Source organism: Bombyx mandarina, chromosome 10 (genome assembly GCF_030267445.1).
Source record: "Bombyx mandarina strain Sakado chromosome 10, ASM3026744v2".
NCBI lineage: Eukaryota > Metazoa > Arthropoda > Insecta > Lepidoptera > Bombycidae > Bombyx > Bombyx mandarina.
In genome coordinates, this window is record NC_143217.1 from 10534886 (window position 1) to 10547867 (window position 12982).

At 36.1% G+C, this 12982-nt stretch overlaps 1 protein-coding gene across 8 annotated transcripts in view; it reads right to left on the reverse strand.

The window, feature by feature from the left end:
- Iml1 (GATOR complex protein Iml1) overlaps positions 1-11885 on the reverse strand; it is a 31125-nt gene extending 19240 nt beyond the window's left edge. For all 8 annotated transcript variants that reach the window (XM_089730408.1, XM_089730406.1, XM_089730404.1 and 5 more), the window contains exons 1-11: positions 11669-11885; positions 11452-11589; positions 10608-10777; positions 9483-9749; positions 9257-9399; positions 8995-9182; positions 6755-7232; positions 6460-6608; positions 2603-2803; positions 1891-2043; positions 507-662 (exon numbers count right to left, since the gene is read on the reverse strand). In XM_089730408.1, coding sequence (XP_089586534.1) covers positions 507-662; positions 1891-2043; positions 2603-2803; positions 6460-6608; positions 6755-7232; positions 8995-9182; positions 9257-9399; positions 9483-9749; positions 10608-10777; positions 11452-11589; positions 11669-11711 — 2086 coding nt within the window. In that variant the 5' untranslated portion in view covers positions 11712-11885. The remainder of the gene's footprint in view (positions 1-506; positions 663-1890; positions 2044-2602; positions 2804-6459; positions 6609-6754; positions 7233-8994; positions 9183-9256; positions 9400-9482; positions 9750-10607; positions 10778-11451; positions 11590-11668) is intronic.
- Positions 11886-12982: the final 1097 nt, after the last annotated feature.

Genomic DNA, 12982 nt, shown 5'->3' on the forward strand with positions numbered 1-12982 from the left:
GAAACCGTGTGGTATTGAAGTTATATCCCAATGCGACGATGTCATGAAACATCAAAAATGAGATGACACGTTTAGTAAGAAATAAAAAAAAAACAACAGAACATATTCAATAGCCACGACAGCTCTAAGAGCCGAAAGTAAGCAAGTGAACTCGTATGCACTGGCCTATGTCTGGGCTCAACTTGTCTAAAGTAAAAATACTCTTTTTTTTTTCATTATTTTAAACAACAGATCATATAGGCCAACCCATAAAATTAATAAAAGACTGAATCGTGATGAGATTGGTTTGTTAAAATGAAAATGCCAATTATTAAAAAACAAAAAGATATTCTGTTGTCACGATAGTATATCGTTGATGAATATGTTATAATTTACCGTTAACAATTTTATAAATGCAATTTTAAAAAAAAAACCATTATATTTGAGATAAGTTATAGCATTTTTTATGAAGCCAATCTCATCACGCAAAACACACAAAATGAAAATTGAATAAATTTTATACCGACCTGTCGTCAGAGCGGGCGTCCACTCCTGTTCGCCCGTAGCCCCCCACAGCAGCGCGAGCGACGCGTTGTTGGTCGTGGAGGGAGTCCCCCCGGACACGCCGAGCACGGCTAACGTTCCTGACGCACTTATCATGCGTTTCCGCGACATAATGTTGCCTGTTACAAAAACGTCACAAACATTCCTAGATACCGTGGTATAGATTAGTTTACTGATATCTATCCATAGGTTCGGTTTTAACTATGCTGATAGCCATGAGAGGCTATTTCAGCTTCACCCTAACGTGTAGGCGAGCTCTCGGGGCTCAAACCGGAAGTGTTGCAACACTGGCCCTAGCAAAAGCAGTGCTTCGCAGAATCTACCACCAGATCGGAAACGCGACCCACTGAGAAGATCCGACGAAAAACTTAGCGGGCTGTGTCTATGGCTTAATTTACTCGCCGAGCTCTTCGTTGCAAGCTACGGGCTCGGCGGCGAGGATGGTGACCGGACAGGTTCGGTGAGAAATACTAGAAAATATGAAAATTAATATTTGTAGCTTTGTTCGTGTTCCGTGTACTACTGTCGATTATTTGATTCGAGTTTAAATTTTGTATTATTGTGGACATTTCAGTTATTTTTTATAGATATCAAAATCAAAATACAATACGTGAAGCGACTATAGTTTAAGTAGACATTCCATATAAATATTGGTTATGTTTAAATTCACTAGTATTACTTTATAAAATTTGTACCTGTAATTTATTTAATATTTTAAAAGCGACGAGTATGTGTAAAAGAGTTATGGGGAATGACATATCTATTGAAAATAAAAGTTCTTGTTTTGTTGTCCTTACTGGGTTAGATTTGTTACTAGGATCAAACCCACTCTCACCCATACTAAGCTTACACAAGACGTAAAATAAAACGATTGTGTAGAATGAGATGATACAGTAGCACGATGTTAAACAGCATGGAATTAAAAATAGTTATATTATAATATAATTCCCGTATTTCGCATTTAATATTTTTTTATTGACTCTATTATTTGTTTTTTTTTTTTTTTTGTGTTATACATACCTTAAACGACATTACTATTTTCATAATGACTGCAAGACATTATAACATCATAACTTGCGGTATACCTTGGTTATTATACATAGTTTTTACTCATTGTTTAAAAAAAAATTATTTTATGAAGGCATAGTCACCCTGTCTCGTCTAACAATATAAAGAGTCAGAGCTATATTTGGTGCTCTATAGCACAAAGTTTATATTTCATATTTCGAAATATTGACTTCAAATTTTATACCCATTGTTTAATTAAAACTTATTTAGCTCTCGGTGTAGTATACAAGCTGAAGGCCCATACTGAGATTAGGTCGGACGCACATTGCGCACACTCACCGTCAACCTGATATATAGAATGGTTGTTGTTTAATATCGAGGAACCATTCTCCTTTGGTGTGTTACTTTCGCAGCGATGCTCTTCGTTGCGGGCCGGCTCGCCAGCGGGACGGGCCTGGTAGTGATGTTGCTGTATCAATACGCCAGTTGGACCTGAGAATTTTAATTGCATTATATTTAGTTTGAGGATCATCCTCGGTTTTAGTTTAATTTTTTTTATTAATTAATGGGGGAATGAGGTTACGATCCACCTGGTTTTAAGTGCTTATCGGACCTCAAAGGCACAACATCAATATGTTATTGTTACACACTGTGGTTCAAAATACATAATATAATTCACCAAAATACTAATAAAAATTTCATTTCATTATCCCGGCACTTAATGTAGACTTCAAGATCACAATTCACTACTGTCGCTTAATTTCTGGTGTTCCGTTAGCTGTTAAACTTTATATCTATTCAGCGCTTTTGCAATTTAGATGACATATCTAAAATTTTCCAGAAAGTTTCCAGAAAGTAAAGACAGTACTTACTAGTAGTTTCGGTAATCGTTTTCGCTACTTCTAACAGATGGCGTTACTCGTATTGGCATAACATTTGACCTACCTCGTACTTTGACTCATACCTACGCGTACGAGTTCACAAGACGCCCTCACACCGGTAAAAATGACTTTGACAGGTGTCAATAATTGAATTAAAAGACTCCACTAACCTTTCGGAAATATATGCGTCCACCTTCGACGGTTACTGGTCAGTTTGACAGTGACATGTGAGGGATCGAAGGGGTTGATGAGTGCCCTGCCCGTCCTGATAACGGGCTTGATTGAAGATATCGAACTGCGCGGCGAGAGTCGGTTCGTCGACATCGGCGAGTCCGTTGTGTCGCTGCCCGCGTCGTAGCCTGCGGACTTGTCTGAAAACCAATCCACGGCGACCTATTAAATTAAATCACTTTAGCGATAAAAAAAACTTTCAGGCACTCTGGGATGTGCGATGAAAAGACTCCACGCAGTTTGCCGAACTCCGCCCAGCCCAGTTGGATGCTTCTCTTGACTTCCCTCTCCAAGCTGTGTTTACCCATCTGCAGCGTCTGCCCGAGGTATAAGTATTATATATATAACGTGGGACGCCCCCTGGCTAGGTGGTGCGATGACCTCCGAACGGTGGCCGGCAACAAGTGGATGGAGAGCCGTAGACCGGGCTCAGTGGTGTGGATTGGGAGAGGCCTATGTCCAGCAGTGGACGACTGTGGGCTGTTGATGATGATGATGATGATGAGCGATAAAAGAAAAAACCGTAACTAGCCATGTATACGATATTGATTAAAATTCAATTTCGACGATTACTACCTTATTAGTCCATGATCAAAACATGATGAAAACCAGTTTTTTAAAACTGGCAAAGTGTAAAATGAAAATAATCATCGCGAATAATCATTTAAATGTAAAATTGTTTTTTTAATATATTTATTACTACTATACTAGCGAACCCAACAGACGTCCTGTACACACGTCTTATATCTGAAAATTACAAACTTTTTTAAATAAGCTTCGGTTAGAAATTTTTTTTACAAAAACAAGTTATTACAATACTGAATTGAATCTGAATCTAAGCAATTCCCGAACCCACTTGAATGCACACAAAAATCGTTCAAACGTTTGGGAACAGTCCACTAACATACACACACACACACACAAAAGAATTATATTTTATGTTTATACAGTCAAAATCTGTTATAACGACATCGAAGGGACTGCTCATATTCAGTCGTAAAAACCGATAGTCGTAACAACCGGTGATGCTTAATGTGTATCGTGCAAGTACAAACAAATCGATAGGGAATTATTGGAAAAATATATTTATATAATACGCGATTTTTCTTCAATATTAATTTGTTTTATTTTTCTTTGCGACATTTTGAAAGTTTCACGAATAACTCCACAAAGTTTTGGTGCGTCTTGTGTATAGATAAGTAACAAACTAACTGAAGAGATATGAAGAAGCGGGCTTTGACTACCGCATGCACGTGTTTTGTTTCTAAGAATTTGAAAAGACCCTACACTAAACTAAATCCTATTGTTTTCTTTCCTGATTTTAAAAGCCATTGAAGACAAATGTGGATACCTATTCAAATTGTTGACAATACAGCTGAGCCGGTCGTTCTAACAGATCTAATTCTCCGAAATATTAGTTAAATGTGGTCGTTTTATGAGGTATGTCGTTATTACCAATGTCGTAGAAAGCAATATTTTTAATAAGGCGGTCATATAGCATTCAGCCGGGACCTTTGTTCTTGGTTATTATAACCGGCATGTTGTATTAAACGATGTCGCAGTAAACGGTTTTGACTGTATTTTATATTATGAGTTATTTTATGATATGATGTTTATATTTATGAAAATGTCATATTATTATGTATTTTGTACGTCCATCCAGGTTGTAAGATAATGATTGTACGTGTACCACTGCTCTTAATTATTCTGAAACTAAAATTACTGTATTCATAGTGACATGTGTTGCCACAAATGCTTGTCAGGTGTTTAACAGTTCACCAAATGGGCTTATATATAACTAGTCAGGTCATAAGTATTGTCACACAGTAAAAACTTTTCTTTTAGAATGCTGGCCACAAAAAAGTTTATTGAATTCGAATTTCGAATTGTTCATGAAAATAAAAATGTATACTTTTAGAATTTTACTCATTTTTAAATATGGAGTGAACGCTTAAAGAAGACCGTGTTGCAGTTATTGCGTTGCATCGTTGCGGTTACGCGCCAATTCAAATTTTTAACATACTGAAAAATTTGAATATAACCAAAAGATTCGTTTATCGTACCATCAAACGATACAATGAAGACTCTAGTGTAGATGACAGGTCAAGAAGTGGTCGCCCTCGGTCTGTTAGGACTCCAGCAGTGATAAAAGCTGTGAAGGCGCGAATTCAAAGAAATCCCAAACGTAAGCAGAAACTGTTGGCCCTTCAGATGGGGTTAAGCAGAACCACGGTGAAAAGGGTGTTAAATGAAGACTTAGGGCTTCGGGCATATCGAAGAAAAACAGGACATCGTTTGAATGCTCGTCTAATGGACCTGAGACTGAAGAGATGTCGCGCTTTGTTGAAGCGGTACGCGGGAAAAAAATATCGGGAAATTCTTTTTTCGGATGAAAAAATTTTTACCGTAGAAGAGAGCTACAACAAACAAAATGATAAGGTGTACGCACACAGTAGTGAAGAAGCGAGCAACCGTATTCCGCGTGTCCAACGAGGTCATTTTCCATCCTCGCTCATGGTATGGTTGGGAGTTTCTTATTGGGGCTTAACAGAGGTACATTTTTGTGAGAAAGGTGTAAAAACGAATGCAGTTGTATATCAAAATACAGTCCTGACGAACCTTGTGGAACCTGTTTCTCATACCATGTTCAATAACAGGCACTGGGTATTCCAACAAGATTCGGCGCCAGCTCATAGAGCGAAGAGCACACAAGACTGGTTGGCGGCGCGTGAAATCGACTTCATCCGGCACGAAGACTGGCCCTCCTCCAGTCCAGATTTGAATCCGTTAAATTACAAGATATGGCAACACTTGGAGGAAAAGGCGTGCTCAGGACTTTTTGGCGGGAACGCGAGGAGTGAAGTTGTGTGATTTGTTTTATTTTGTCTATTTAGTGTTTCTTCAGGTTTAAATGTGTAATAATGGTGGTTTATTAACTGTTTAATATCTGTGAAAGTGCACAAATGTGGGAAAATGAAACAAAGCTGCTGGACGTAACTTCTCGGGTTCCTCCAAAAAGTCCACTGAAAAAATCTCAGTAAATGACCACCATTTTACTGCGATTATATTTCATCCCATATCATCTTATTTTATTAAATTTCATCCCAGTTGATTAATGTCTCAAATTAATCATCTTCATTTCATTTCACTCCATATTATCATTTTTCATAGAATTAAGAAAATAAAGTAAAATAAGACATGACTTAAAGGTCTTAGTTACCAGGTCATAAAATCTCTTAAAAAAAAAAAAAGGCGTGCTCAAAGCCTCATCCCAATTTGGAGTCACTCAAGACATCCTTGATTAAGGCAGCCGCCGATATTGACATGGACCTCGTTCGTGCTGCGATAGACGACTGGCCGCGCAGACTGAAGGCCTGTATTCAAAATTACGGAGGTCATTTTGAATAAACTTTAGTGTCATAAGAATCTATGTTTTGTTAAGTTCATTTTGGTATATGAATGGTTACATAATGAATATACTTGTTTCAATTATTTTACATTAAACATGTGACAGAATTTATGACCTGACTAGGTATATATATATGAGATTCAAAATTTACTTGGTACTTTAAATTGGTCTATATAATTATGTTCTCATAATCACATCAAGCTAGATAGGTTGTGACCGCATTTGGCTGTAAAGTGTCGAATATTGATCTCTTTTGTGATATAAATATTAATGGAACTGGCACAGAGAGAGAGAGAGAACATACTTTATAGTACACCAAAACACAATTAACATTAGAAAACAGTCAACAAGCAGATATGTTTGTACAATAAATAGCTAGGCACATACTTCCAGAAGTCAAAAGATCTCCAAGGCTATGATGGATGTCCGGATCCGACATTTTTCTGTGATGCAAAGTAGAAGCTGGAGGGCTCCTACGATTTAAGCCTTCTAAACCCGCCACAGAAGTTTTCTTAGTTCTGGCGACCCTTTGTACACTGTAAATGTGAAAATCAAATTGATATATTGTTTCCTGTTATGATGGATGATTTTATGATAATAAATGTGAATTCTAATCACATAAAAAGAGACAATAATTAACGGAATATTTAGATTTATAACAAAAAAAAATTTTAATTCTTACCGTGTGCTGTGAGCGGGGGGTAACTGAAAAACTTGCGCGTCGTATGCATCATAATCAAATATAGAATTGTGCATACATTCATCTTCTTTCAACAATTTACCTTTCCTCTCATCTTCATACATTTTACGTAATGGTTCTTGGCTCTTTCGTGGAGGCAATTTAATTCTTGGTATGAAATTGGAATAAGCCACTTTTTTATTTGTAGAATAAAATGATAGATTAATCCAATGTGGCATCGAATAATCATCAATTGAATTCAAATTATTGTCTTTATTGTGGAACTTTAGTAAAGGCACAGCATGCAGAGGTTGTTCTCCTACACAAACTAAATCGCTGCCAACACCATTGTCAATGATTCTTTGTTTTGTAACATTAGTCAGTTCTCTGTCAACTTCAAATACACCTACTCCTGGGGTTATTACCACACTCAGCTGCCCCGTTCTGTCGAAACATCTATCCAGGTAATGTTTTTCGAATACTGCAAAAAATAACAGGGATAATATTTGTTTTAGCTTTGATGGTTCATTAGAGATCCAAGGGAGTCGATGGAGTGAAAGTAAAAGGACAATGATGTCATGGTTCATTTTTAAGGATTTATTTTGTGTTAGATTTTTTTAATTTGTCAAGATCTAACTTATTAATTTGTGTGGGTTACTCGTATCAAACAATGCAACTATGGCAGTGTAGAAAACTTGCAGTTGACTTCAATTATTCTAAATAAATCATTATGTTACAGGTGTTCGAACACACCACTTCGTGAAACTAATCTCAAATATCATTTAAGGATAATTACACTTAGTAGGGTATTGTGAGCCAAAAGATCATATGTGGTATTGGTAGGTACCACCACTTTGCCTATTTCTGCCGTGATGCAGAAATGCGTTTCGGTTTGAAGGGTGGGGCAGCAGTTGTAACTATACTGAGACAGAGCTTATCTCAAGGTGGGTGGCGCATTCACGATGTAGATGTCTATGGGCTCCAGTAACCACTTAACACCAGGTGGACTGTGAGCTCGTCCACCCATCTAAGCAATTATCAAAATGAGTGGCACGTTTATGTTGAGTTTACGTTGTATCTATGGACTCCATAACTAATAATATCATCTAGAGTGAGTGCTAGTTCATACAACTTTTTTTTTTTTTTTTTTTTCTTTCTTTTCCTACCTAAGCTGAGAGCCTTGAGAGGCTATATCAGCGTAACCCTAACTTTTGTAGGTGAGCTCACGGGGCTCAAACCTGATGACGTTGCTAACACGAACCCTAGCAAGAGTCGTGCTTCGCAGAATCTACCACCGGATCGGAAACGCGACCCACTGAGAAGATCCGGCGAGAAACTCAGTGGGCTGTGTCTGAGAGTTAATTTACTCGTCGAGCCCTTCGTCGCAAGCGACGGGTTCGACGAGAACGGTGACCGGTGCTTGAAGTACCTAGAAGCACCGTTAGTGGATCGGGAGGATCCGAGATGACGTGTTTTGGGCGACGTCGACTGCTTTCCATTCTGTCCGCAGGATCGGGAATGTAGTTACCGGCGGCCACGATGAGAGGGTTCTCTTGTCGTGCCGCTTTATCGAAGTGGCGCATCGACGCCGACTGCATATACTTACTGGTGGACTCTAAGTCCAGGTCGTCATGGAGGTCGACGTTCCTGACGAACCACGGGGCTCCGACGGCTATCCTGCAAAAACGGGATTGAATAATTTGGAATGACTTTAAGTGAGTGCGGGCCGCGTGAGCGAACACTACACTTGCATAGGTCATGACGGGGCGTATGCAAGTTTTGTAGAGTGTCACCTTATTTCTAAGGGACATTTTACTTCGCCTACATATCATCGGGTAGAGACGTCCTAGAATGAAGGCGGCACGGTCGCGTACCGTCTTTATGTGAGGGCGGAATGTCATCCTACTGTCGAGGGTGACGCCTAAATATTTGACCTTCGGGGCCCACGGTATGGGCTGGTCGAACATCGTGATTGGGCGAATGGCGGGGGCGGGGGCGGGGGTGTTGACGCGCCTAGTCGGGAGGGGGATGCTCAGCGTGGTGTTCGGAGGGCGACCCCTTTTGAAGAGCACCGCTGTGCTTTTCGTGGGGTTGATGTCGATGCGCCACTTCCGGAACCACTGTCCCATGGTGGTAGCTGCGGTGTCATACAACAACAATAAAAATCAGTAATTAATAAAATGAATGGTATTTGTTCAGAAATCATTAATCATTAATTCATAAATCTATAAGCTTTTAAATACCATTCAAACTCATGTTAAGCACTTCTAGGAAATTTCCTTGTGCAGCAGTGGAGTTTATTGCTGTGGGTATGTCCATGTTAGGCCTTTCATGGTACTGAAGCACAATCTTTTGATAATCAGTAAAGAGTCTTCTTAATTGTAGAAGTACATTTGACCAGTCTTCATATCTCTCATTTTGTACTGCAACCCTGAACAAAGAAGAAAATACATTTTTTTTCATTTAACTTGTTCTTTTTAAATTATAATGCTTGCCATTTATTACCTGTAAAAGTCTTCATAAAATCTCCCCCTGTAATCTTTTTGCAAGCACTCTTGCATATGTTGAGGAAATTCTTCTAAAGACTTAGCTTTATAAAAAGTTCTTGAAAAGAGAACTATGGTTACTTCATGATTACTGCCATTTTTCTGTAATTAACAATATGTTTATTGAAGTATATTATTATGAATTTGAGCTCAAATGCATTATTATATTATTTAAATTTTATTACCTTCCATTTGGCAAACAAATCAGCGAGGAAACCATTAACTGCCTTTTCAAAGTACAGATCACCATGGATGTCAAAATCCCACATTTCAGAAGACATTTGAATGAAGAGGTAGACCATTGAAGTTGATGATCTGAACACTATTTTTGTGTCTTCAGTGATTACCCCACAAGCAACTCTGTCCCCTTGTGACCACATTTCATATACTTGACATCTAATTGCACCACCACAATATTCTATCTTCTTGTTTAAATAAACGCAGGTGCTTACCTGGTGTAAATATTTTCAGAAATTTATATAGAACAGACAAATAATTCTGTGATATTCTGAGGCAAAACTCTTTTAGTTAGTAGCTTAATTTTTTTTTTCAAGTCATTGACATAATTCAATTTCCTTTCATATTTAATCTTGCATTTTTATTGTTATTAAATTAAAGTTACATTTATAGTAAGAGTTAGTACAATTTTAATAGTCAATGAAGACCTTAGTCTTCTGTGACCATGAAAACTGAAAAATATTCCAATAAATTAATTAGAGCAATAAAATAATGACAATAAAATTAAAGTGTTTAAACCATAATAGTATTACAATGAAATTTATAGTGTTTTAAATATTACTAATTTTTATTTCCATAAATGGGTGAATGTGCTCATAAGCCCTGGAAGTGTCAAGTGGTTACTGGAACCCTTACAAATGTCACTATGCCCCCACCCACTTTGAAACATGATATCTAAGTCTCTATTGTTTTCACAGCTTTTTTTTATAATCCTACTTCTTCATCATAAAGTTTTTTATGAACACAAAGTAAATATTTTCTTAGAAAAGATTAACCCATGATAGTCAAGTTGCTTGATACAAATTTACTTGGCATTTTGTGCTTTAAACCATGAAAAATTTACACATTTCAACACTGCAGAGGTGGTATTGTACAAATTACCTTGTAATTATTTCAAGCTTCAAGCAGAGCATAAAATTTTCATAAAGGGATAAAAAATAATTTGGAAACGGTACTAAAATTCTAGTAAAATTAAATTTTAGTACCGATTTCAAAATATTTTTTTGTATTAATTTTAGCAGGTAATTTAAATGGTTTTTTTCTTTCTGTAAAATAATAATGAATTTGCTTACTAGGTGATTTTTAAGTCTCCACATTTCGGATCTTCCGAGATATTGGTCTTTGAATGTTAATTCCACGGAATCCAAAGCCACATCTTGCACATTGACTATATTTACATAGACATCAGCAAACGTTCGGAGTTGGAAAGTGGTAGCAATACTTTGTTCCACACTAATTGTATCTAAAAGTTAAAGTTTTTAATAAGCATCAACATTACTTTTTAAGGAATCTATCTAATATTATAGATACAATAAGGAGTGTGTTTATTCAGAAATATTATATTCAATGCATGTATTGTCACACCATACAAGTACTTTATCATTAACACCATATTTTCATCTCATGCAGTATTGCTATTCAAACAGCTGTATCTCAATATATAGAACACTAACAAACTTGACAAGATAAGTATATTAGGAGAAATAGGATGAATATATTTAGAAATAATATATTTAGAAAAAAAAAACCAATATACCCATATTGGTTTTTTTTTTCACTTTTAAATACTTAGGTAAGGGTTGAATGTTATTTTATTTTATAAGATTTTTCCTATATGTTTCATACATATGGAAAACATTTAGGCAGAATCTATATCAGAAGTAACTTTCAAAGTGTATTTTTTATTAATAATTAATCATCTTAAGACAAATTATTATTTATGAAGAAGAATTTTTGTGTCAAGTTGAAATGGGATTAATTATAGAACAAACAGTTTTATATTATTTAAAACAATTGTATGTTAAATTTTTTTGCTGCTGTATATGATATACGCAATAAATTTGGGAACATAAAATAAATGCACAGCTTATTTTATATTACAAGAATTTTTGATTAATTTTATATGTTATTGCTTACCTCTGCCGCGTCCGGGGGCGTCCACTTTTGTAACTTGTAGTAATAATCGGGGGTAGTCATTTTCGGGATGATAAATTTCGACTATATCTTTTTCCTTTAACCCTGGATAGTCTTTCAAGTTGATAATCAAATCTTCGGCTACAAAAAATTATAAAACATTTTGAATTTGTATGCCCTAACTATAAATATTTGTAGGTAGATGTAAAAAAGCACTTACGGCTAAAACTAGACTGATGTACAATGAGTTTAAAGGACTTCATTCTCGTATTTCTAATATTTCAAATGGCATGTTTTAAATGTTTCTATTAAAATATTCACGTAATGATATTAATAAACACGGTAAGTATGCATGCAGCACAAACAAACAAACACCATGGACAGCAGGCAGAGAACAATATTGAATGCATAGACAATTCGCTAAATTTTTATTGTTCTACGAATATTTTTTTAAAAGGGATTTTATGACCTGGCAACTAAGACCTTTAAGTCTTTTCACTCCTCGCGTTCCCGCCAAAAAGTAAGTTCTACGAAGTCAGAAAAAGCAGTGCTTCCACTTAAGATTATTGTTTTGCCCTAAATTTCTTAGAAATTATCTCTTAAAGGTAAAATCTCAAATTCAGGACGAAGAATTAATTTAAATAAAATATCTTTGCATTTAGTATAAAAAATTAAACTAACAATGAAGAATTAAATAGGAATCAAAAACCGTAACGTTACTCTTTTACTCTTACACATTTTCGCGGTACTGAACGTGGCACTAGGCTCCAAAATTGAACAGTTAGCAATCCTAGTTTATTCCAAACTATTCTGTCAAGGCCTTAATTTTTTTTATTGCCTTTGTAGGCAGATGAATATATGATCTACCTGATGGTGAGTGGTTACTGTCGCTCGTGGACGTCAGCAATGCCAGGGGCAGAGTCAAGCCACTGCCTACTGCTGAACTCTCCACCAGCCTCGTTTGAAGAAGGACATGTCACAGGGCTCAGAGAACACCGTAGAGGAGACTTCATTTCAAAGCCTTTGGAAGCGCAGTGTGGATGAACGCAGTGGCTCCAGATAGTACCTATGGATCAAGTCGATCAAGCTTAATATCTTATTCCAGTAAAGTTCAATTGGCATTTTTTATCTGTTTTACCTGTTTTCCTAAAAATATTAAATATACTCCCTGAAAATATTAAATATAAAATGCTAAATATAATCCCTAATACTTGGTTTCGATTATGTAATCGATTTGTTTTGCAAGATTTGGTACTACTATTTTAGGATATACATATTTATAGAATCAAAACAAAAAATACTTGGTCTAAATCGAACCGTTTTAGAATCAAAATAATATTTTCGACATAAAATTTCCAACAATTTGTATAAAAATTGTGCATCACGTAAATAAAAATAAAACAAAAAAAATTAAACGTATATTAATATATTAATACAGATATTCTTACTAATTTCTAAGTCCTTTATTTAGTCGTCTTGGGTTGTAATATAAATGTCTTTTCAAACACAAAAGGACACGAAGAAAGTTTATATT